Genomic DNA, 27,756 nt, shown 5'->3' with positions numbered 1-27,756 from the left:
CAAAGATATTAATAAAAATGCAAATTGTAAACGCAGAATTTAATTTTAATAAGCAATGCAACTTTTAAAAGCTATTACATTTGAAAATTCCATAGTTTAGCATTTTGACACACCCTAGTATAGGGGAAGTGGGGGCAAGACGGCCCACTTAGTGTTTGACTGTCTTAAAAACCAATAAAAAAACATCTTTTAAATAGAATAAAGTTTTTATATAAGTTTTTAAATACTGAACAAAAGATAATACGTTTTGAAAAAACATCCGTTTCTATTGTTTTAAATGCAGCCTATTTGTAATAATAACACAATTATGCTATATTTTCATTAGTTCTCACTCCTGCACCAAGCTTTTTGATACCATTTGGAAAAACATTTTGCACTTAATTTGAATTGGATCAAGAAAACAGTTACAGATAGAAGGTACAAATACAATCTGCAAAGTCCTCTTCATCGAAATCATCAACTACAGTATTTTTTGGCGCCTGTTGCTTAGCTTTTTGGAAGATTACGGTGAACTTTTTTTTCATTTTGTTTAAGCTACCAAAGCTTCCAATTTCGCCCATGGGCGGTCTTGCCCCAGTCATATCATATTTGATGTTCTGTACTATTTTTTTTTTTAATTTATCTTTATGACTCCTTCTTTCGCACAAAATACTTTTTAATATTCACTTTCTATTATAAAAAAGTAAAAGTTAAAAATTTTAATTATTTCAGTTTCAAAAATACAAAAAATCGAGAAAATCTTTAAAAATTCGTTTTTTGTTCTTAATTTTGTAACAAATTGAAAAATTATAATAATCAAACGCGCATGACATATTCTTGTACGAAGCAGATTGCTCCATAAAAAAGGTCTTAATAACTTTTTTTATTTATCTAAACATTTGAAAGATATTCGAGGTAAAAGTTAAACAAAAATATAAAAACTTTTTTTACTTTTCAAAATTTTCTAATTCACTGAAAAGTCATTTTTATTAAATTAGTAAGATGGATTATTGTAGGGGCTTAAATGTTCTACAAAAAAATCCTTGGCCTCAAAATGGTTGCTTTAACCGTTTAGAAAATATTCGCATCCAAGTCGCGATGCATAGGGACCATAAGAAAACTATTGAAATCAGTGGGCATTGGTTTGGATGCGAAGAGCTTCTAAACGATTAAAGCAACCAATTTGATGCCAAGGACTTTTTTGTAGAACATTTAAGCCCTTACAATAATACATCTTATTAATTTAATAATAATGACTTTTCAGTGAAGTAGAAAATTTTGAAAAGTAAAAAAAGTTTTTATATTTGTGTTTAACTTTGACCTCGAATATCTTTCAAATGGTTAGATTATTAAAAAAAAGTTTTTGTGGAGTGTTCAATTTTCTACAGGAATATGTAAAAAAAATTGGCTAACAATTCAATTAGAAAAAAAAATATTTTTTTTTTAGTAGAAGCTTGATGTAAAAATGGAAAATTGAAAAGTGGAGGACCTTCCCATTAAGATAAAGAGCTCATATTTGGTGAGTATATTCTAGAGGTGTCTATCAAATCAAAAAAAACGAATTTCGATTTTTTTTTACCCACCCTAATGTGCATTCTAATTTTTGGTGATGATTTCAAAATAATATTTTAGAAAATTAATTTACCTCAAAAACGTATCCACATAATCATAAGCAAAAAGTAGTCTTCAGGGATAAAGTTGGTAAAATCTGAAAAGGGATATATAGAAATCAACGTTATTTTTTTTTATAGACAAAAGTATTAAGTTTAAATAAGGTTATTATTATTATAATAGCAATATACACAGGTTAGTAAAGAACAAGTTTAGGACTAAAAAAAAAATAAACCTTGAGATAAAAATCGGATTTTGCAAAAAGCGGTTTTGTAATCGATATAATATGCTGAACCCAAATTTGGTAAAATTTTCAATAATTATAATTATTTTTTTCTGATCTTTACCAAAGTTGGCATATAATCAAATCAAATCAGTATCAAAACTGATTAATTTTCTGAAAGCACCCTTCTACTAAGAGCTGCACCCTTCTTCTGAGAGCCAATAAAAATGAAAACGATCAAAGATTTTTTATTCATTCATGTGTATTTTTTAAATATTTTTTTTTCATCATTTCTTTTTTGTTTTAATAAATCAAAATGCAGCCCTCTCATTTTGCATTCAATCAAAGAAAAAAATATTACCTCTCACACCTTCATTTTTATATATACGAGTTGAGTATCCATCACAGCACACACAGAATTTTATTCTCAATTTCTAACCGCTTTTCCACTCGTCGTAGTCGTCGTTTGTCGTTCACCATTTCCAGCTTTAAGGGTGGTTGTGATGGGTGGTGGTGAAAATGCTTTCCCACTGAACGAGAATAAAGCAAGTGGCTGGAAAAATCGATACACAAGGTGCGGCCTATGTCAATGAAAACTGAAAACACAAAACAAGAACCCAGCAAAAAAAAAACCACCGAACATCTCTGAGGTTGGCACTTTGGGGCAACACCCGTTTGTGCTATTTTTGGAATATACATACTATATAACATGTGAGCTTGGCATGAATAATCAGCACAAAGTAATGGTAGTATATAGTGGCAGTTATAGGAGCATTAAAGAGCTCAGGGCTAACCAATTGGTTTACACACGAATTGGCCCAAATTTATTATTAATTTAATCAAATCCCCAAACCACACCTACACCCTCCGAAAAAAAAATTTACTCCTATAGTGCTTGTATAAGCACATATACAAGACTTATACAAGTAATTGCTTTTTTTCTGGTTTTACTGCGATATTTCCTTCGTTTCGTTCCCATCTTATTGAATGAATTTTATTGCCATAAGAAATCGTTGTGTATGTATATCAAGGATCTTGAACGCATCCTTAAAGTATATAGTGACTTTTTCTTCTTCCAGCTTCAAATTCGAAAGTCGTCCTTTTCTCAATTTTTCAATATAATTGCATTCAATTCTTCTACTTCTTTTTCTTGGATTTCCCTTTCCCCTTTACACAGTACGTCAGTACGCCCACTCGAACGCATTTTGATTTGAAGTATTTTTCTTTCGTTCGATTTGGATTTTCCCAAAGGATAATGGAAACGTCCTCGACGACGACGATGGTATTACTATATGCAACTTGGAATTTTCTTAACTTGTGGATATTTTTTTCTACCACATCGCGTGCTTTTTCTTCTTGGTCGTTGTAGTCAATTTTTTTTTTTCTTCTTTTTCATCTGTCAGGGATAAGAAATTATTAGTTATACAGAGAGAAGATATATATAAATTCGAAGGATTTCGCTGAATGAGGATTTTTTTTTTTCTTTCAACTGTGCCGGAAGCCCGGAAGCACGTACTCAATACGCGTAGCGTTCTATACCTTTATTAAATTTTATGCCGAAAATTGGAGGAAATGTTGAAGGAATATACAGCATATACAGCAATAGAGATAAAGAAAGATATAGAATGAAATTCCATGCATAATTCAATGTTCAAGTCGAAACTTGTCGAAAAAGCGGGACACTCTGCTGGTGTATTTCGTAAGCAAGATTCCTATGAGTACCTATATCTTTGGGGTTTTTAACATGGTCGGATTGAGTGATGTTTAAAATACTTTTGGAGAATTGCATATTGCATTTACTTCTGACACATACATTACTGATAAGCAGGAATAATTTAAGTTTCAATATTCATTTTAAATGGTACTTTATTCAGAACGTATGAATGTCTATGTGGACGATATATTCTTTTTCAGACTAATCTATATCTGTCAAGTACCTTTACAAGTCAAATAAAGTCATGTTTTAAATAGATTTTTATTTTGACCAAAAAGACTAGACCAAAAAGTGTCTTCAAATATTTTTGTTTTGATTTTGTGTTTTCGAAGAAAATTTCACAACTAAGAAAATGCCCCATAAAAAAAGAGCAATCCGGTAAGATTATTACATCATTTCGGCTTTTTGTCGTATTATACTGTTTGGTTCTGTAACTGAGTTAAAAAGATGAATTTAAATAAGTTTTTGTTTACTTTTTTCGTATATGTTAGAAAATCGCAAATTGAATTAAAATAATATAATATTTTTATATTTTTAGTTTTGTCTTTTAATAACGTTGCAAAATGGCACTTTTTCCATAGAGTCAGAAAAAACAATTTCTAAAATAGTTCTATTTTTTCGAGAAAAAAATGCAATTTTTCAGTTTATATAAATAACTAACTTTTGAGTTTTGTTTTTTATTGACAACGAAAATCATTTTTTATTGGTTTAAAAAACTTTAAATGTATCTCCTGAAAATTAGCAAATTCCGACTTATGCCACTTTGCCTTGAAAGCGACGATTATACCTACTTCAAAAAATTTTATTTTTCCTTTTCAAAAACTTGAATTGTTTCAAAGCAGTATTTCTACAAAACTTACTAGAGTTGAAAACTCGCAGGCTATGTTTGAATAACTCGTTTCTAAGAATAAAATGATGTTTATTCAAAAATCAAAATGTAATTTTTTTTTTAATTTTGAAAAAAAAAAAAAATATAAGACACTTATCAGTTTACCTTCATAACATTAAATTCAATCGAAAATGATATTCCTAAACAACATTTATTGTTGTATTAGTAATTTGAATTCTTTTGTTATTAAATAAAGCTGAATATTAAAATTTAAAACTACAGATTTATTTATGTAAAGTTGGTTCACTGTGACATTATGTATAAGATATTTCAATAGAAAAAAAATAAGATTTTTTAAACTAAATTTTAATTGTTAACTTTTAAATCAATTTTCTTTACTTTAACTGCTGTTTGTTGAAAAACATTTACAAAGAAAAGCATACCAAAATAATCATTTTTATCAAAAAAAAAACAAAACCGACTCCCATGGATCAAAACTGGGTTTTATGGTTTTTCTCATAGTTTCTATAGCAATAACTGAACGAAATTGAAATGGGGCTACACTGCAGGCACCAGCTTTCCAATACAAAAAGAATTATCAAAATTGGTTCACTTAGACCAAAGTTATGAGGTAACAAACAAAAAACAAAAAACAAACGAAATAGGTACAGACGAATTGAATACCTCCTCCTTTTTGGAAGCCGGTAAAAAAAAGCTATAAACAAATGTTTTCCAACTTTTAAAGTACCTAATCTTGGTGAGGTTTTATAAAAGTCTTTAAATTTGCGTTAGTATACATATATTAAAAGTTTTGTCTACCCTTTTTCATTCATGGGTACTGGGCAAGTTTGGGATTCCTCGAGATACAAATCAGATATGATATTTAGATGATAGAAGATGAAAAAAAGTGGGTCCCGAAATTCTACCTCTCTTTAATTTTTGTCTGTTAGTCTGTATCTATTTTCAACTACAGCCTTAATTACTGTAGCGTTTTGTCCACATTTGAAAGTTATGAGTTTATTTTTAGGACCAAAATTAACGATTTGACTAAAATATTTAGATAATATTATTTTTCTCAAAAATGGTGTGGTACTTGTCATTGAACCGTTTTCTTGATTCGTAGCTGTACGAATGTATTAAAATTTTAAAAATTAAACAATTAAAAAAAAATTATTTTTGGATTTCTTTTTTTTTTTGAGTATTTTATTTTATTTTTTTTATTTAGTTTTAATTAGTCAAATAATAATAATTTATTAGGAAAAACATGTTTGAACATTTTTTTTTTATAAATAATTATTAAAGCTCTAACGATTTTCAATAAGAATATTCTTAAAATATTTTGTGTTCATTGTTTAATCAGATGGCATACAACGTTTGGAGATCTAAATATTTTAATGATGTTTTTGCAATTAAAAAAAAAAAAAAGTTTAATTTGTTTACACTTCTTTTAAAATTTCTTTTTTTTTTTAATTATTCTGTTATGATATCTTACGTATATAAATGTAAATAAATGATAACACGGTGTTACAAAAATGAGGTTTCAAAATATACGCGGGCGGAGACCTATCAGGTTTTGTAGAGCTAGTTGCACTAACACCCCCAAAATCTAGAGTTACGGGCAAAAAACGGTTTTTTGGACCTTCACCCATTGAAAAAATTCTAGCTTCGACAATTTTTTACCCATTTTCGATTTTTTTACGGTTTGCCCAACTTCGGCATCAATTTAAAGTATATGTTTTCAAAACAACATGCTATATAAAAAATATATTCTAGAACTATATCTATTTCTCAATCAATCGAGATATTTTTTATGAAAATCACTTCAAAATTGGCTTAGAAAAAAAAATTTTTCGATTTCAACCCAGATACAGAAATTCGAACTTTTAGGTATAGAACAAAAATGTTGTTTCGGCACGTAGTAGGATAACCTGGGCGCCAGGATTTGATAACGGGTTTTTGTAGAGGAGCTCAATACAAAAATTTTTGTCTTTGAGAGGGGGGTCTATCTCTCCCCGTTTAGGTGGGAGGGGCATTTTTCTAAAAAAAATTATCAAAATAAAAAAAAATATTAAAAAACAACGGCAACACTTACAGTTATAAATCATACCATTTCCGAAAGGAAAAATTGTTAAAATTGAAAAATTGTGTTAAAAATAGGCGAACAATTTTTTTTTAAAACTCATTTTATACTATTTTTGTCCATACTATTTATACTATTTTTATCAGATTTTTCTTTTTTCAAAATATTTTTTGTTTTTATTTTTCAATTTTCTCATAAACTAGAAGACATAGAAACATATAGTTTTCACAGTTCGATAAGGAATCAATTGAGGCAGTTTTCTATTTGAGTAATTTTTTTACTAAAATTCACAGTCTGGACAAAAATAGTATAAAATGAGTTTAAAAAAAAATTTTTTCGCCTATTTTTAACTTTGAAATCGATTATTTCAAAAACTATTGGTTATATTATATTGATTTAAAAATTAGAATCAAATGTACAATTTTTCCTTTCGGAAATCATTTATAACTGTAAGTGTTGCCGTTGTTTTTTAATATTTTTTTTTATTTTGATAATTTTTTTTAGAAAAATGCCCCTCCCACCTAAACGGGGAGAGATAGACCAACCTCTCAAAGACAAAAATTTTTGTATTGAGCTCCTCTACAAAAACCCGTTATCAAATCCTGGCGCCCAGGGTATCCTACTACGTGCCGAAACAACATTTTTGTTCTATACCTAAAAGTTCGAATTTCTGTATCTGGGTTGAAATCGAAAAATTTTTTTTTCTAAGCCAATTTTGAAGTGATTTTCATAAAAAATATCTCGATTGATTGAGAAATAGATATAGTTTTAGAATATATTTTTTAAATAGCATGTTGTTTTGAAAACATATACTTTAAATTGATGCCGAAGTTGGGCAAATGACGAAAAAAAAGGAATTTTTGAATTTTGACAGCTTATAAATTCTAAGTGGTTTAACCGAGTTAAATGTTTTATACATTGTTGAAAAGGTATATTTATCTTCTATCAGAAACTGTAAAAAAATCGAAAATGGGTAAAAAATTGTCGAAGCTAGAATTTTTTCAATGGGTGAAGGTCCAAAAAACCGTTTTTTGCCCGTAACTCTAGATTTTGGGGGTGTTAGTGCAACTAGCTCTACAAAACCTGATAGGTCTCCGCCCGCGTATATTTTGAGTGTTACACCGTGTAATGTTTATCCTTCTTTTTACTTCCACGAGTATATCATGAACGCAAAAATATTTAGTAATTTTTCTATATGTACAAAATTTTTCTTATTAATACCAACAAATGTCATTATTAATGATTGTCGTTTATTTCCAAACCCCTTGTTTTTATTTCTATTGAGCTAATCCGCCCTAGGCATTCTCTGTCTAAATTCTTAAAGGAAGTAAAAAGGTATGTAAAAAAAAAATATGATTGCATGTATCGGACATATATACATACATAAATATATAAAAATCTGCAGATACTCGTTACATGGTTATAAATTTTCTTTTCCCTAAAAATAGAATAAATAAATAAAAATAAAAAAAATATATTTGAGTATAAATGATAAAAAAAAACATGTCATAAAGTGCACCATTGTGTGTGAAAAATGGTTGGAATATGAAATATATATTTATAATACTTTCAAATTCAACGACTTGCCATGTATATTAAAAAAAAAAAAAAAAACAGAAAAAAAAATTATGTAGGTACCAAGAAAAAGGTTCATTTTTATGACGCGGAATTCCTATGAAGATATCTTTTCTCCCAAGATGGTGGTTGTTTCTTGTTGGTGGGTGGTAAAAAAAAAGATGTTCATTGGTACTATATAAGGCCTTTGAATATTTGATGAAAGCATGTTCTAGAGTCATTTCGGAAGCATTAGAAGAAACTCGTACCGTCGTCGTCGTCGTTTCTACGTGTAAGCACTTAGCCTATTTTTCAATTTATTTTTAAAAAAATATTTTTATCGTTAGAAATTCAGTAGTCACAAGTTTCTGTTTGGAGAATTGAATGCATTTAGTTGAGGGTTTTTATTTTTGTAAGTGGGTTGATTATGGCCATGTTTAGGGCTTTGAACACCTACACAGAAATTTATATTTGGTATAAAAATTTGGAAAATAGATTTTTAAGAAGTTTAAAAACTTTTCTTAGGGAAAACCACGCTTTATAAACAAAACAGCAATAAGTACCTAGTCTTTTAGAAATCGTAGGTTAAAGGTCAAATTAGCATTATAATTTCATCAAGAGTCAAACTTTATTTGACTAAAAGGCTTTTTCAATTTTATAATTCTCTCTGTCATTCATCGGGGGACTATTCCGCAAAAATTCATTAAAATTTCACCACAAAACAGAAGTAACCTCTGTTTTTCATTTCGATATCCCCCACAAATTGGTGAATTTTGTATTAATATTTAAAAGAGAAAATAATTAGGCTTCCACCAAATACAAAAAAAATTCAATCAAAAATAAATTTATAATCCCTTCAATCTTGACAGCTAAGAGAGAGACCAAAAAACTCATCGTTTCTTACTTTTCAGGGAAAACTTCAGTAAAAAAAAAACAAAAATGTTTTTTCCCCTAAAAATTTTGTTTATATTTTCGATGAAAATATACTGAAAACGGATTATCTAATTAGGTGTTTTGTCCTTAAGCATAATCTTAATGGTGTTTTCAGCAGCTTTGTATAGTAAAGCTTTTTTACATGTACCTACTTTATACCCAGTGGGTATTTTGAAAAATATTTAAGAAGGGACAAAACTCATGACGACACGATGACAACAACGCACGGGACGAAAAAGTGTTTGTTATTTGGCTTAAAAAGTTTCCTTACTTAATGCTATGACGATGGCGACGATGGGAAAAAAACTTAAATTAAAACTGAGTGTGATTAACGGTTTTTCGAGAATTGAAATAATGATAATAATATTATGAGAAAAGCTTTGGGCCATAAGTCAAATTAGTTATTTAAAATTGTAATTAAAATGCTAATTTATGTTGTTGGTGTTTTATTTTTTTTTTTTTGCTTTTTGTATATCTTTTTCTTCCTTGTTTCGTTGGTTAAAACAAATTTTAAATTTTCATAGTTATAAACATTTTTTGTTTTTTGTTTATGAGTTTTTAATGGTGCGGGAGGAAAATAGAAAAAGGTCACTGAACAAAAAGTTTTTCTTGTTCAATGAAGCTACGAAAATAATTCACACCTTCGGATGCATTATGAGTCTTTACATTAAGGTAATTATGGTTGAGCTTTTAAAAGGATTTTAATGGTTATTTCTGTGACTTTATTTCCTAATCATTTGCTTGGGCTGATCAGAAACGACAAGCGTTGTACTAACATAAAATATTTTAAAATTAAAAAAAAAATGTTACACATACGCCACAGTGACCGGGTAGATTTAAGCATTTAAATTAATGTTGCCCTTATATTTTGTGAGATTCCAAGAAGCATTTTGTTTTTATTGCTCATACACATTAAAGTTGTATTCATTAATCAACCTACATATAGGATTCTTTTGTGTTTAATCGTCAACGTCAGAACCGCAAAACGATTGGCGCGCCCTAAAAATGAAATGAATATCCTTTTCGTTCGTAGATATAAACAGTTAATGTCTATTATATTTCCTTTGATATACTCTTTTACAATAAACGACAAGTAAAACATATTTTTTTCTTTGTCTTGGTCATAATATAATCTAGAAATTACGAAAACACAGTGAGCCAACAACTGACAGGTCTCACTTACTTATCATTATTTCACAAATATCATGTTGTCAGGATTATTATATTTGACATGAAACTTCTGTCTTGTGGAGAGATATTATGTGCTTTTTTATATGTATAAAGGAGGTTTTTTGTTCTTTAATGCGATATAATGAGTTAAATAGAGACTACCATTTATATAGACTGTTATCTTTTGGACTGGGTTAAGCACCAACAGTGAAAATGCTATTATTTATACAAAATGTATCTGATAAGAACTTTGGTTGAAAAAAAAAATATGGGGTGTATGTATTTTGCACCTGTGTAATGTACTGTAATGTGTATGAATCTCATTTACGAGGATGATATGGTTATACTTTGTTGGTATGATTGGAAAAAAAGATTAGATTTTAAAAGGAATCAGAATAAAATTGAATACTTAAAAAGGATGTAAATGCACATTATGTTATGGGTTATAAAGTTATCTCAAAATCTGACTTAAATTTGTTTATTTTGTCTAAAAAGTCCATAAAATTAGTGTATTTTAAATGAAAAGATTAAATTTCCAATTTTGCTCGATTTACATAAAACATCCTTTTAACCCAAAAAAAGATTCATGAACTAACTTTATTCTATGTATTACAATTGAATTATTTATTTTGTAAAATTTTTCAGGAGAAACAAAAAACTGGAAGTTGTGATTTGTGAAAAATATTAACCAAATTTTTTTTTACTTATTGCAAGACACAAGATATATAAAAATTTCAGCCAAATTTATTAACAGTAACATAGATAATTTAATAATTTTGTGTGGTGGACTATTACCCCCTATTCGAAATTCATCAACAAAAAATCATAAAATAATGTCTAATCATGTCGCACAGTGTGGCAATTCAATTTTGTTAATAATTTTTCATATTTTTTACCAAAAGAGGTTTAATGGGTGTCATTTTTGGGCAAAAGAACTCAGAACGTGAAAAATTGTAACGGATTCTTGTAAAGGAGTTAAAGAGGGAGGGACAATTTTCTAAAAATTTACTTAAAATAAAAAAAAAATATTTAAAAACAACGGCAACACTTACAGTTATGAACGGTACCTTTTTCAAAAGCCAACACTTTATACTGAATTCTTATTTTTAAATCAAGTTATTTTAATAAATACTATTTGAAATAATCGATTTCAAAGTCAAAATTTGGGGAAAAAAATTAAAAAAAAAAAACACATAGAACTCTAGTTTTTTAAGACTTGGGATATAAATACAAAATTGATTGATCCAACGGGGTTGGCGCAAAGGGGGAACTGACACCTCCGTCCCATACAATTTTTTACTTATCTTAACTCAACCTACAAGCTCTAGCTTTTTTGTACTTACCTCCCGTATATCGTTAATCTCAACCAACCCAAAAACCACGTTGCATAGCTTTGGTGTTCATAGCTCTGGTTTTTCATAACTTTTACGCACATAACTTTGTCGCGCACAACTCTGGTATTCATAAACTCGTAATTTTTTTCTTAAATTGATATGCTCCTATATTATATTTAATAAAAATCATATTATAGCTATATGATAATTGAAATTTTATATAGCTTTGTTACAAAACTTTCTTTTTCATAAATATTTTTGACGTGATAACGTCTTATAAATCGATGAACCATGGCAGCCACCACAAAAAAGTGACGCCATTTTCTAACGTTACACTCTCGCACTTTCGCAGTGCTGCAAAAAATTTCAATTCAAAATTAAAAGTAAACTATTAGAGATAAAAAAAATCTTCTATAGCTTATTTGAAAGATAATAACCTAAAGTTTAATCCAAGTAAGGGATTTTTTAAAATTAAAATTAATAGGGTTAACAGGGGTGTTGGCAATGCTGTACAAATTGTACCAGAAGAATCCTCCCGTTGAGCTTACAGCTCCAAAAAGTAAAAATGGCGGATTTGAACTTCCGCCTTTTACAACTTGATTTACTACCAGCCGCCATTGTGAAAAAATCACTTAAAATTAAATCTTAGCTTAAATCTTAAAAACTAACTTAAATATACTAAGATACCGATTAAACATAAAGAAAATAAAAAGAAGAAAAAACTATTGTAAGTAGTATAAAATAATACCTTTCTATGTAAATATATTAAATAATTTATTTTAATAAAAGGTTAAAACTTCTGCATTGAAGATTCAAACAAGTTTTTTCAGTCGGAACCAATACGTTCCAACATTTTTTAACAATAGTGCACCCCGATCAAAAAGGCCAAAACCACAGCAACTAAAGTATGCCGCCAAAAAAGACCCAAGATGCCTTCTTCAAATCCAACAAGACACGCAGATCACCAATACAAGATGAATTCAATTGCTGCTCATGCGACCAACCGGATTCCTTTGAAGACATGGTCCAATGCGACAGATGCAAATCGTGGAGCCATTTTACATGCGCCGGAGTCGATAGTTCGATACAAAATCAACCTTGGACATGCGCCACGTGCACGACAGGTAAGTCTACTCATTTACCTATTAGTACAAAAGTAGTTTTCGCGTCTGCTGGTCAGGATATTATCCCAATAGAAAATATTAGCCAAACCCCTGTCGTCAATATTGCTTTAAATACTACGTCTTCATCAAATATAAACGCCTTAACCTCCGATGACATAATTTCATTGGTGCGTGCTACGACAATCGATTCGAATCAAAACGTCACATCAAGCCTGATGCATGAAACGAATTCTGCAGTTTACACTACATCTGGGGTGGAACCTACAGCGAATGCAATTGGTCCTGCCTCTACATACGATGCGTTGACGTATACTGTAGATTCCGTCAATGCCTGTTTGCCTCATGCTTCTTTAAATGCCCCATATGATCAGTCTATATTCACTTCAACCAATAGGGTATTTGTATCTTCTGCCTTTGGTGGAAAAACAACATATACTACAAACGTTAACCCATATCCTAACGAAACCCTTCCAATAAACAGTCGTCTAAGCTACGCAGCGTTTCCGTCATCGAATGTTGCTTTGAGTCTCGCAAGTACCATCAACCCAATATCATCATCAGTCCAAATTACATCTTCCTCTGCTATGAGTAGTACCCAACTTCCACAAAACCATATGCCTGCTTCCCATGCGACCATCAAAAAATCCAATGTTCACGGTAATACCTCAAAGAGTTTGTGGTCCGTTAGCACCAGAGGTTCTGCAAAGCTAAAACTTGAGTTGCAGATGTTGGAGGAGGAGAATCTTTTGAGGGCGAAGCGTGATCAAGAAGAACTGAAACTGAAAGAAACACGGGATAAGGAATACTTGCAGAGAAAATATAAACTCCTTCGTCAGCTAGCGGATAATACATCAGAATCTGAGGAGGATGACGCCTCTTCATCAATAACGAAAGTTAAAAGCTGGCTGAACAAAAATCCGAACGACAATCTCGCATCAACAACGATCAGCTATCCCCCAGCGAGCAATGCACAGATTCCACACATGCCAAAACATGTGCCTCCACCGCAACTTAAGAAGTCAACATTGCACCACCAATGCGCGTGGCAACCTGAGCAGCCCTCTCGACCACTAAATCAACCACACAACCATGCCTTTCCACCACCGCAGCAACAGCACTCGTTTGCCATTCTACCTTCGCAGCAACAGCAGTCATTTGCTCTTCCACCACCGCAGCAACAGCAGTCGTTTGCTCTTCCACCACCGCAGCAACAGCAGTCATTTGGCATTCACAACACCCATGCTCCTCTACCACCCCAACAACAGCATTCATTTGACATCTACAACTCATATCGCGGCAACTCTTCAACTCAACAGATGTCTGGCCTACCTCCGTTTGGACTGTCCAACCATCATGGACTTTCAAAAGCCAATATAGCGTCTCGACACCTGATATCACGAGATCTACAAAGCTTCGCAGGAAGCCCAGACGAATGGCCATTGTTTATTTCGAATTTTTGTAGAAGTACCGAAATATGTGCCTTCACAGATGAAGAGAACCTTGTAAGACTACAAAAATCGTTGAAAGGAAAAGCTTTGGAAGCAGTTCGAAGTCTTCTTATTCAGCCGAGCTGCGTGCCTCGCGTTATATCTACACTCAAAATGCTATACGGAGACCCAGAACTGGTTGTTCATGCACTGACACAAAAAATACAATCAACACCAGCTCCCAAAAGTGAAAAATTGGAGACTCTTGTGAACTTTGCGCTTATTGTCCAAAATCTATGTGCAACCATTGAGGCTTCGGGTTTAGTAGCCCACCTTAACAACGCAACAATTCTGACTCACCTAGTACACAAACTGCCTCCGACTATCCGCCTTGATTGGGCGAGACATAAACGAGGAATACCAGATTGCAACCTGTCCCATTTTAGTATGTGGATATATGAGCTTGCTGAAGCTGCGAACAGCGTTCTTTTACCTGACATTCCGTCATTCACATCCGAATATAAACAACAAGAAAAAAAAAACGCTAAAAAAGGTTTTCTCAATGTCCACGATGATTATGCAAGCCCTGATGTCCTACAAGTAATAAAATCCAGATGTTGTATATGCCAAGGAGATTGCGAGTCGGTCGTCGACTGCAAAGAATTTTTGAAACTCAACCGTACATCTAAATGGGCAGCAGTAAGAGAGCACCAGTTATGTCGCCGGTGCTTACAAAAGCACAGTAATAAATATTGCGCTTCCACCACTGTATGTGGCAAAAACGGTTGTACATATAAGCACAATAAGCTTTTGCATAATGATGAACAACTGACATCTAAGGCTGGACAGATTCTACTCCATAGGCAAATGTACTGCAGCGCTCACAGCAACAACTCGGATCTCATCCTATTCCGTGTTGTGCCCGTAGTGCTTTACAGTAGAAGCAACAAAATTTACACCTTCGCCTTCCTAGACGATGGCTCCTCTCTATCTTTAATAGACGAAGATATTGCTAGAGAGCTGAAGTTGAAAGGAACTCCACGGCCTCTTTGCTTGCAATGGACTGGGAATACCCACAGGTACGAAGATAACTCAGAAATAATTTCTCTTCAAATATCTGGCACAGCACCAAAAGCAGAAAGATTTACCATTGCAGATGTACACACGGTCAAGAAGCTACAGCTGCCTGAACAATCTGTAGACTTTGTTCGTCTTCAGCAACAATATAAACATTTGAGTGGATTACCAATAGAATCATATGAGCGCGCGACACCACGATTGCTTATCGGCCTGAATAATTCCAAGTTGAGCCTTCCCTTGAGGTATAGAGAGGGAAATTCGAATCAACCAGTTGCGACTAAAACACGTCTTGGTTGGATGGTGCATGGCTGTTTTGGTGCAAAACCAGCCGACATGACATGCCCTTACGAATTTAATGGCTTTCATTGTTGTGAATGCGACGATTCTGAATTACAGCGTTTGGTGAAAGGGTTTATTTCAAGTGACACCTTTGGAGCTACGAACCTTGAAAAGACAATTCTATCAACTGAGGATCAACGTGCATTACAATTGCTAAATACTTACACCATTCGAAGAAAAGGGCGCTTCGAAACATGTCTTCTGTGGAAGACCGATGAAATACATATGCCCGATAGCCTTCCAATGGCCAAAAAGAGATTGTCCTGTCTTCACAAACGCATGAAAAGAGAACCACATTTAGCTGAAACACTTGACAATAAAATTAAAGAATACGTGTCCAAGGGCTATGCAAGAAAATTGTCTGCTACCGAATTATCTGTTGAAAACCAAAAAGCTTGGTATCTTCCGATCTTCCCGGTTTACAACCCAAACAAACCAGGAAAGGTGAGGATTGTGTGGGATGCGGCAGCTAAAGTTCAAGGCGTATCCTTAAATTCAATGCTACTCAAGGGTCCAGATCAACTAACCTCACTAACCTCGGTTATATATAAATTCAGAGAAAATCCCATTGCAATTTGCGCAGATATTATGGAAATGTTCCATCAGGTACAGATAAGGAACGAAGACCGCAGTTTTCAAAGATTTTTATGGAGCAAAAGCGATAAACAAGAGCCAGATGTATATGTAATGAACGTAATGACCTTTGGGGCGACATGCTCCCCTTGTTCTTCCCAGTTTATAAAAAATAAAAATGCTGACGAGTTCAGTCAAGCATTTCCTAGAGCTGCCCGTGCCATTAGGGAAAACCATTATGTCGATGACCTAATGGACAGCGTAGCTACCGAAGAAGAGGCAATTCAACTGGCCAAAGAGGTTCGATTTGTGCATAGTCAGGGTGGGTTTAAAATAAGGAATTGGATTTCCAATTCGACGTCGGTCCTCAAAGCACTGAACGCAGAACCCACAGATAGTAAAGATTTAAACATCGATGTGGAACTGACCACAGAAAAAGTTCTGGGAATGTGGTGGTGCACGTCAGTAGACTGCTTTACATATAAACTTAGTAAAAGCATAAATAATTCCGAACTGCTTTTCGGTGTCCGGCGTCCCACGAAACGTGATGTTCTTAGGATTCTTATGATGATTTTTGACCCTTTAGGCTTGATAGCCCATTTTCTTATGTACGTCAAGGTTCTATTACAAGATATTTGGCGCTCAAAAGTGGACTGGGACGAAGAAATCAAAGATTCTGAGTACACGAATTGGCTGAAGTGGGTCAAATTCTTGCCTTCAATGGAAACGCTCCAAATTCCTCGATGCTACATCACTCATAACCCAAAAAGCGACTTTGAAAGACAGCTACATGTTTTCGTAGACGCTAGTGAAAACGGATTTGCTGCAGTAGCATACCTGAGAAATGAGACCATTGATGGAATTGAGTGTTCTCTTATCGGCGCTAAAACAAGAGTTGCTCCTCTGAAAAATCTTTCAATACCCAGACTTGAGTTGCAGGCTGCTGTTTTGGGTGCCCGATTTGCCCAGAGTATAGAGCAGTCGCATAATATGAGCTTTTCGAAAATTGTTTTTTGGTCAGATTCAAAAACTGTACTCAGTTGGATTCGATCGGATCACCGAAGGTATAAACAATTTGTGGCCGTCAGAGTAAGCGAATTATTAGATCTCACTGACATATCAAAATGGCGATGGGTCCCCACGAAGATGAATGTAGCTGATGAGGCAACAAAGTGGCAGAAGATCCCAGAATTCAAAATCACGAGTCGGTGGTTTACTGGACCCCAATTCCTTAAGCTACATCAGGAACATTGGCCACAGGAAACTCCCATTAATGAAAACGATACAGAAGAAGAACTTAAAACATGCTTCCTCAATATCCACACATCTAGAGAAAATATATTTCGTTATAATGAAAACTCTAACTGGATAAGGTTGCTGAGAAGTACAGCTTTCGCACTCCGCTTTACTTATAATGCACGTAGTAAGAAATTTAAGTATGAGAGATCGGTCGGACCCCTTTCCCGAAAAGAACTTCAGTCTGCCGAGGTTGCACTTCTTAAAGAAGCTCAGTATAGTGTGTATGCTGAGGAAATCGCAGACTTACAAGCTAACCAACTGATAGAACGATCTAGTATATTATACAGTCTTTGTCCAGGTTTGGATGAAAATGGCGTCATGAGGGCAGTCGGAAGGATTCAGTATGCAGAAGGGGTCGATGAGAATATGAAACGCCCAATTATCCTTCCAAGAGATCATCGAGTGACCTTTCTAATTATTATGCAGGTACACTGTAAGTACCACCATCAACACCATGAGACGGTAGTCAACGAAGTTCGGCAAAAATTCCACATATTACAACTGAGAGCTGCTCTAGCCGCAGTAAGACGGGCCTGTCAGGTATGCAAGAACAATAGAGTTAAGCCACTTCATCCTATTATGGCCCAACTTCCACCAGCCCGGCTTGCTTCCTTTTGCCGTCCGTTTTCTTTCGTCGGAGTAGACTACTTTGGACCAATGAACGTAACCATTCACCGAAGAACAGAAAAAAGATGGGGTGTGCTTCTGACATGCCTCACAACTAGAGCGGTACATCTTGAGGTAGCACACTCACTGTCATCGGACTCGTGTATTTTGGCGATCCGAAACTTCATAGGCCGTCGTGGAACCCCAATCGAAATGTACAGCGATAACGGGACAAATTTCGTTGGGGCTGAGAGAGAGCTTCGAGAAGCACTTCAAAATATAAACCAAAACAAGCTCATAGAAACCTTTACTTCAACATCAACTAAGTGGAAGTTCATCCCTCCAGGATCGCCGCATATGGGAGGAAGTTGGGAAAGGCTAGTAAGATCTGTAAAAACTACACTTTACCAAGTTATGCCAGACCGGAATCCTTCCGACGAACTTCTCCGTAGTATGCTCATCGAGGTAGAAAATATCGTTAATTCACGACCGTTAACATACATCCCTATCGATAGTGAAAACGAAGAGGCACTTACTCCTAATCATTTTCTGCTAGGCTCTTCGAGTGGTTCTAAACCACTAGCAATATTTGATGACGACATAAGGGTGCTAAAAAATAATTGGTTAATATCTCAGCAGTTCGCGGAACACTTTTGGAAACGATGGGTACGAGAGTATCTTCCCACAATAACTCGTCGTGCAAAATGGTTCGAGCCAGTAAAACAAATAGAAGTCGGTGACATAGTAGTCATCACAGATCCAAACAGCCCCAGGAATTGCTGGCCAAAAGGTCGAGTGGTACTGACCAAAACTTCCAAAGATAACCAAGTCCGCAGCGCCTTTGTCAAAACACAGTCGGGTGTGTACGAAAGACCTGTGATTAAACTAGCGGTCCTAGACCTTACGAATTCTCAAGATGTAAGTCCACGGAAGGATCTACCTGGGGGAAGTGTTGGCAATGCTGTACAAATTGTACCAGAAGAATCCTCCCGTTGAGCTTACAGCTCCAAAAAGTAAAAATGGCGGATTTGAACTTCCGCCTTTTACAACTTGATTTACTACCAGCCGCCATTGTGAAAAAATCACTTAAAATTAAATCTTAGCTTAAATCTTAAAAACTAACTTAAATATACTAAGATACCGATTAAACATAAAGAAAATAAAAAGAAGAAAAAACTATTGTAAGTAGTATAAAATAATACCTTTCTATGTAAATATATTAAATAATTTATTTTAATAAAAGGTTAAAACTTCTGCATTGAAGATTCAAACAAGTTTTTTCAGTCGGAACCAATACGTTCCAACAAGGGGTAAAACGGAAAGATGAAATTTGGGCTGAAATCTAAAATCTGAAGTTGTAGAGAATTGATTTTTTTTGCTGTAGATAGATGAGATTAATTTAAGAATAACTGCATTTAAGAAAAAATTCTAAAAAATTTTGAAACTAAACTATAACATTTTGTTTGAACGTTGTACACGTGTTGGGTCTATGACAAAATGATGATTTGATGAAATTTTTTTTGACAATTCTAAAGGTGCCAGATGAAAGATGAGGGAAAAAAATTAGGTGTCTGATACGGATTTTTTTCCAACACTCTGCGTTTCGAAATATGAATTTTTGAATAACACCTTGGTTTTTAGGGGTATTTTTGGATAGTTTTTATTTTTAGCTTTTTTTTGGAGAATTCAAAAAACCTCAAATTTATAGGACATGTAGGTTTTTGCATACATGTGCAAAAAATTGGAATCTTTTATCGACTGAATAACGGAAGAAACAAGTTTTTAAAAAACACGTTTTTTGACCGTTTTTAACCGATTTTTTATCTTTTTTTCTTTAATAGATACATTAATAAAATAAATGGAGTAATGATAGACCATGACCACGACTAAATGTGCGTGAAGTTTCAATCATTTTTGTAAACACAATTTTGAGATAACGGTAAAATAAAATTTTAGAATTCAACAAGTTATAACTTTTTACCAAGAGCAGATAGAAATTTGATTAAACATTTATGAGCATCCTAATACAATTACCTTTCATTTGGTATATCACACATAATGGTAGACTAACTACAAGCTACACAATGTTAAATCAAGAAACTTGCGAAAAACCTCAAAACACCAGTGGAGATCTGTTGCCCCCCGAACAGCCACCAGTGTGGGAAGTACCGAAATCTCAGTCTGGAAATTCGACATGGTTGACTTTAAAAAATTCTAACTTTTCTTGTAGGCATCTTTGAAATGAGATTGATACGTCATATGAAAGGTGAAATAATAATCTTTCACATGGTATACAATTTTTTTATAGGTGGTTGTCAAACAAAAAAATTGATTCCATAGCGTGAGGAAATAAAAATAAATGTTTTTTTTTTTTTGCTTTTCTTAATGAAATTTGATCGAGTTCAAAAAATTCTAGCTCTTTTTGTAGATGTCTCATAGACCTGATCGATATACATATATATTGAGCTAAGACAATAAGCTTTCAGATGGTATAAAATTTTTTATAGGTTGTAAGGGAAAAAATGGAATTAATGACGTGAGAAAATAAAAATTCATTTTTTTTTTTGCTTTTTTTGATGAAAATGAATGTTTTCAATAAATTATTTTTATACTTTTTGCGCATTGTAAAAAAAAATGCTTTTATTCTCAAGAAGAAATACTTGGCTTTTAAATTGCATAATTTTTTTGTAAGATTTTAAAATAAAAAAATTAATATAATGAGAAAATAAAAAAGGTATTTTTTTAGCTTTTTCTTGTACATTATGATTGTTTGAAATAAGTAAACGCTTCAATTGACTCATTTTAAACAAAAGCACACAACCTGTTTTCTGACGACGTTATCACGTAAAATCATCGTCCGTAAACCGACTTTACAGACAACCTCTTTTTTTTTTTGTTAATAACGTCGACGCAGCCTGAAGAAGAACTAAAGTATACATATTTTCCCAAAAAAGAAATTAAATTTCTTTCTTTGCCAGTTTAAAATTTAATTTCCCTCCCAAACTGGTGTATTAAATTGTTACAAATATCAATCAAAACACTGGTATCTCTCTCCATCAAACAATATGAATGGTATACCACAATGAAATTAATAGCTACCTATACTCTTTCCTTGAACCCTCTCAAATTAAAGTTTAACTTAAATTGTAAAATTTATTGCTCGATTTGAAGGAATCTCTAACATAATTTACAATTCCCTTATTGCCCAAAACAAACAAGACGGTGAATATACACAAATGACTAAATCTATATACAACCGCATTCTCTTTGGCCACTCCGCTCCACCTTTTCCAATTTCCAGAAACCAATTAAGTCAAAGTTATTGACTTTATTTGTTGGTCTTATTGTTTCGCTTCGAATAATATTACCTCTCTGTTTGGTGCCTTTGGCTTGGTTTTGATAAATTAATGTATATTTCCCCCCAAAAAACTTGAATATTCGCCATTTGCAATAATAGAAAATAGAAAGACAAAAGAGTGAAATTTGTTTCTCCTGTGCTGTTTTATAGTTATCACAGCGACGAATGAGTCATTGCTTTTGGCTAAATTAATATCACGTCACCCAAAAATAACTATCGACTGTGAGTCCTTCTCTGATGATGAACTGACGGTATTGGCCCATTGCTCATCCACAATACCATCCAAATATAATATTTGTCTTCGTTTTGTTGATGGGGTGGCAACCCTCACTGGAATACCAAAACACGAGGGGATGTTCAAGTAATTGCAAGTGCTTTTCAGTTGAACTGTTGAAATAACAAACAGGTTGCCAACAATTGTCCAAATCGATTGAAGTGTATAGAAGAGTGTCGCATGCACCTTCAACTCAACCGACCCGACCCGACCGACCCGACCCGACCGACCCCTCGAAGCAATATTGTTTCTTTCGAGTAAAACATATACAAAATTAATAGAGGAGGTATTTCGGTCGGTCGGTAATAGCTATAGAGCAAACCTGGGGATTAATTAGTGAACTCAGTACACATTGTCTTGGAGATAAGATCTTTTGTATTTGTTTTCTTGCACGAAACAACATTGATTGTAGTCGTCGAAGGAGGCAACGAGTCCGCTCTCTCAGTCTCATACCGAAATGAGTTTGATCACGGAATCTTCAACAATATGGAGGCTTTAATTATTCCATCCACCTCATCTCTTGAAAGCTTGAGGGGTGGATTGAATTGAACAGGATAACGGGGGCAGATTAAATAATATAAATATTATATATCCATCCAACATATACACAGAAAAGTCCCTGTGGTACATTGTCCTATCAAACAGTCATCGTCGTCAACGTCGGTTTCGGTCGGTCGGAGCGGGCGTCAGTCGTCCTTGCCGGCATAAAACATCAGTAATATAGTAATTTATTTACAGTTGTTAAACCGTCTTCAGTTCTTTATTTATTCAAGAGAACTCAATATTGTGAAAAAGGCGGTATAAGTCTCTGTAGTTTTCGTCCTTTTTTTTCGTCCTGTCTTCTTTTTTTTTTTTTGTCCATTTCATTATTTTATAGTATATGCCTGTGATGAGGATGGCGTTAAGGCTTGAAAGGAACTCTACTACAACAACTCTCCTTGGACTTTTATACTATATTTTACAAGATAGGAAGGTGATTGTAACCAGGTTATTGTTGTTGTTGTTATTATGCTGAGCTGCAATATATTTCGAAAGAAGAAGAAGAGAGAAATGAAAAGACAATTTGTAGAGTTGTTTTTCGTTTTGTATTATGTTCATTGGCAAATTGTTTCCGTTTCGTTCGTGTTTTGGTGCAGTTTTTGTTGTTGTTATTAATTTAACGAAAAATAAAATTACTGCAGTGGAATTTTTTTTAAGTTCAGTGTAAACGTGTTTGTTGTACAGGGAAACCGACGACGACGACGATGCGACACCCTCACTCCAATTGTTACAATAACTCTTTATATAAGTTCTCCGGCTTTTGTTCGTGTTGTGTGCTGTTAAATACTATAGAGAACATCCTTGTCAACAGGATATTTGCTGTTATAATTGTTAAAGAGGAGCATACATGTCAGCAAGGACATATAAGAACAGGGTGTTTGTCTGGAAGGTTTATTGGTTTCGTTGGGCGCCATTTTGATTAAAATAAAATATGAGAAATTTGTATTTAACAGTTGTCGTGATAGTTGTACATTTCTTTTTGAAAATATTTTAAAAACTGTTTTAGTACAGTTTTTTTAAAGTCATTGTACCAATAAGAACACCTTTTGAAGGAGGAAATTCCTTATAGTTTTGAGCGAACAAAAAAGATCTAAAGTTAGTAAAAATTTAAAGTGGAAGAAAGCTCTAATAAACTCAGTACTGCGTGGTATTGTAGAGCCCCCGTGTTAGCAATTGCTAGAACGGATAAATAATACTTTGATAAGGGCCCTTCGGGACCATCACGTTGACTGTGGTTATTCGCTGGTCATGCGAAAGCAATTGGTATCCAGAGACTGGATCGAATGCAAGAGGTGCAGATAGGCCTCAGTCCTATTTAACGAAACATAAAGTTTCAATATTCTCATCGATATGATATTTTGGAATTATTTCCTTCTTTTCTTTTACCAGAGCCTAATGTCGTTTTCGATTGGTTTCACTCAAGAATTCACTCATTCTGAAATCGAATGGAACAGGTCAAGTCGCTTCCACTAAATTCTGTTTTTTTTTTTTTTTTTGTGTTTGTGAATTTCAAATGTCATACATATATTGATTTTATTTATTTTCTTCAAAACGAAAAAATTATAAAAAATGATAAATCTTAAGACGACGATGAAGAAGAAAATCATTCTATTGCATTAAGGTACTAATTTGACATCAAAAAAAGATTGATTGAATGTCAAATCTATACGATTTGACATTCGAAAATCGGCTTTACGAGTTACTACAACTTTTTTACAAACATTTTCATTGAAATCGGTCGTTTCATTAAGACTTTTTTGTTATTCAGCTGGAAACAAGGTAGTACCTACCGTTAAAATAGTAGGTACACAAAATCAACAAATACAAAAAAAAAAAAATTGTTACACTCATGAAACTTGGCAAAAAGTTTGCTTTTGGGATGAGAACCAAGGATAACAAAAAGTTGTATGGAAGGGTATTTTTTCGCGGTCAAAAATATAGTGAAAAAAATTGTTTGTGGAATATCATCATATGACACATGTTTTTTAAGGTATTTTTTGATTTTGAATCTAATGACATAAAAATAAAGTCAATACAATTGCTCTAAGAAAAGTTATAGCTGATTAAAAACAAGGGTGCTTGTTTTTTTACTTCAATAGGTGAAATATAACCGAAACCCATGTTAAAAACATGCTACACTGATGAAATTTGGGGATGAAAGTTTAAGATAAGCAGGGACAAAGGATTCATAAAATTCTTAAAAATAATTTTGGTGAAAGGGTTTTTTTTTTTTTTAAGAAATGATAAAATTTGGAATAAGTAATACCACAAAAACTGGGACAAAATTGTTACACCAATGAAAATTGGTACAATTGTTTCATTTATAACACAAACCAAGAATCTAAGTTAAAGTCTTTAAAAATATTTTAGGTGAAAGGGTGTTTTTTTTGTTTAATAAGGAAAATCGGCGATAAGTTACCCTTACGAAATTTATTTAAAATGTAGTCTTTCCCATGGGAATTACAAATAAAGTAAAACTATAGATTTTTTTCATGTGAAAGGGTGTTTTTTTAGGTGCAGAAAAAATATGGGTATATTTGAAAAAGTGTGTATAATACTAGAGTAATATTAGTGGTACTCTGTACTAATTGAGAGAGGACTCATTATTAAAATGGTTGGTAATTATTTCAGCATCTTTCCTTTTGGAAAGAAAGTTTCTCTTATTAAAAATGGTATTGTAGTAAACTTGAGGTACGGTTAGCTTATTTGGTAACATGGTTTTTAAAATCGTGGCATGAATGTAATCAAGACCAACAGTACTTGATTTCAAAGGAATAAAGCGAGAAATATTATGGACGAAAACTTTCCATCAAATTTAAAGGTGGTTGAGAATGTGGAGTTTATAATAATATTGTTAACAATTGTCTAGTCAAATTCAACGTTCTCTTTTATCTCTAAAATATTGAAAAATGTGTAGAAGAGTTATCCGCAACTTATTCTCTTTTTAATCACAACAAATGTTAATAGAGACTGGATAAGTTATGAATAACTAAGGGGAACTTCACAGACACATAAATGACTAAAAACTTAAGTAAGTAGGTAATCAAGTATTTATGAAAATAATTATGGAACGGAATACGGAAACATAATTTGAACACACCTGATAGATAGTATTCATGAGTGCTTGTAGATTTCCGCCGGGTTTTTTTTAGTTCACTTCTCAAAAATATGTAAAAAGTAAGCTCCAAAAAGTTTAAGCTCCAAAATCAATTATCTTATAGTTTAGTTTAGTGTGAGTAAGAAAATTTTTGACTAACCAAAAAACTTAAAGGAATGCAAAAATTTTTTGCGATTTGTCATGAAACCCAAACGAACATAAGATTTTTTTTCATAGAGAATATTCACCAAACATGTTGAATTGATTTTAGGATTTCTCGGAGAAGAAAAGCGATATCGAAATGATTTAAACGGATTTTAAAAGAAGTAACTTTGTTCTTTAAGAAACCGCTACAAATGTAATTATAAAAAATTATCACGCAAGATGACATAACCTCAAAAACTGTTAAAAAAGGGTATTTTTAATTTTCTAACGGTAATATCTCAAAAACTTGATGTGATGGAATTTTTTTGAAAAAGTATACCCTGACTTCTATAAAAACTTTTTAATTAGTGAAATCGAATTGCGCAGAAAAAATGAACGGACTTAGATTCGAATATCTGAAGATCTAAAAATGCCACTAATTTGATTGAAATGCCGATAAAAAGAAGCATATTTCTTCTAAAAATAGAGCCATTATTTGAGTTTCTACCATTATTATTAACAGAGTTATTAACAAAAACGTGTGAAAAAGTACGTTTTTTCATAACTTATTAAGCTCATAAAAAACGAATAGCTCGATAGAAAATTTTAAAAAAGATTTTTTCTTACTATTTAGATCCCATTTCTGCATCAAAACATATGGAGTGCAAGACACTTCGAGTAGTGTCGCGTTCAAACGACCCGTGACTTACCTAAGTTACCATGAAATTGCTCTAGTTGAAAAAAAATTTCCTGTGGTTAGAATTTTCAATAATGCCCTACTAGTTTTCACCGAAAAATACCACATCTACTATTTTATAAGAAAAAAATATACTGAACATTTTTTAGTTTGCTTGCCTTTCTTCTACTTCTTTCAAAAGAATTAGCTTTTAGCAAAACCATGCTCAGGTTTTTTTTTTTTCTCCTTCTTCAATAAAGTTCAGAAGTATAGGTATGTTCAGGAAGCAGTCTACCTACGCTAATGCTCATCCCTTGTTAGTATTTTAAATTATCAATAAGCTAATTTTTCAAAAAAAAAATGCCATACATTCACTAACCTCGAAGATTTATGAAGTTACAGCAAAAAAAAAAACCTTTCCATTTTGTTGATATTTTATGGACACATTAATTTTAGATACCATTTTTTCCAAAAAAAAAAGTCAATGTTAAACCAACAAATGAAAAAATTGCCTTTACAAACAACTATCACCCCCTTCCAAAAGGTGTGGCATATTGCCAGCTGAAAAAGGATACGTGTATGTCACATACGATACGTGCTCATTTTTTCAAACACGTGCCATACATCCGCCTAGTATATTATGGTGGGAGTCCATTAAATTATATCGCCTTCATCAGAAAGACAGAAAGAAAACAAACTACTATATTTTACGAGCATTACCAATTCAATATTGTTAAATAAATCTACCTTTAATTTTTTTGTATTTTGTTTTCCAAAATAAACCAACGAACAAAAATTGATGCCGATTAACACAACAACAACAACAACTATAACAACCGGAGGATCCTAATAAATTTTGACCAGGAAAAGGCAACAACAACAAAAACCGACGGTTATTTGTCGAACAATGACTTTTGGTTTAATTGAACGAAAACCATTGGGCTTGGGCCAAACCAAAAGCAACAGCAGTCTTCTTCGTTCATTTTTGGAAAACCTTTCATTGTGTGTTTGAAAATGAAAACGTATTCAGGTGTAGAGGCAAACAAAATGGGTAACCTAACCAGCTTCCATTATTCTTTATATCTATTACAGTTTTGTTCCATTCTACATTCTGGAAAAAAGGGATATTCTTCAATACAACCCACCACTTCTATAGGCCATATAGAGATGACTTGCTTTTGCTTGCGCTCATGATGAAGCAAAACGTGGTCTTTTGTATTCACAGTCAAAGCCATTTGTAACTATGGCTTTTTCCGCATTTCATCCAGGAAAACAGCCTGCCGGATGGATGTAACTATCCTCTATATGTGTCGGGGAGCTATTCGGAATGTAGATAAAGTTTGTATAACACCATCGAACCGGTTCGTTCGTTTCGTCCTTTTTGTGAATTGACTACAATTTTAGTAGGTACAGAGTGAATATATTTCAAAATGTTTCCTTCTCTGCCAACAACAATAAACACCCAACACATACATATAGAATATAAATTCGAATTCAATTCGAAACTTTAAGGACAAGCATTGTAGATTATTTATTTTTGTTCGGCACAAAACCCAAAGGACACTCAACACTCTCTCAACACTCAGAGCACACATTCAATATGCGTTATGATTTGAAATTCAATAGGCAAAAAGCTCTGCTATAAGGACCCACTTGGATTTCTAGAACAACTATATCTTTTTACATGCCTATCCCGTTCGTCATATGGTCGACTTTCAAATTGTCGTCAGTTTAGTGATGGGAACTATCGAATAAAAACTATCAAACTATCGATAGTTGTAAAATATTCATT

General features: G+C 33.1%; 2 protein-coding genes across 6 annotated transcripts in view; one reads left to right on the top strand and one right to left on the bottom strand.

The window, feature by feature from the left end:
- Positions 1 to 27,756, bottom strand: part of LOC129907322 (kazrin) — a 186,630-nt gene that overhangs the window by 130,642 nt on the left and 28,232 nt on the right. For all 5 annotated transcript variants that reach the window (XM_055983448.1, XM_055983449.1, XM_055983447.1 and 2 more), the window contains exon 2: positions 1,625 to 1,687. The gene's annotated coding sequence lies outside the window, so the exon portion shown is untranslated. The remainder of the gene's footprint in view (positions 1 to 1,624; positions 1,688 to 27,756) is intronic.
- Positions 11,929 to 18,871, top strand: LOC129911149 (uncharacterized). Its single transcript, XM_055988858.1, has 2 exons — positions 11,929 to 12,154; positions 12,217 to 18,871. The coding sequence occupies exon 2, from the start codon at positions 12,335 to 12,337 to the stop codon at positions 18,869 to 18,871; it is 6,537 nt and encodes a 2,178-aa protein (XP_055844833.1). The 5' UTR covers positions 11,929 to 12,154; positions 12,217 to 12,334.

Source organism: Episyrphus balteatus, chromosome 1 (assembly GCF_945859705.1).
Source record: "Episyrphus balteatus chromosome 1, idEpiBalt1.1, whole genome shotgun sequence".
Classification (NCBI taxonomy): domain Eukaryota; kingdom Metazoa; phylum Arthropoda; class Insecta; order Diptera; family Syrphidae; genus Episyrphus; species Episyrphus balteatus.
The sequence above is the reverse complement of the archived record's forward strand: the minus strand, read 5'-3'. Positions and strand labels throughout refer to the sequence as shown.

Excerpts from the sequence above, each read along its gene's own strand:
- LOC129911149 (XM_055988858.1), top strand. The coding sequence starts at position 12,335 with ATGCCGCCAAAAAAGACCCAAGATGCCTTCTTCAAATCCAACAAGACA.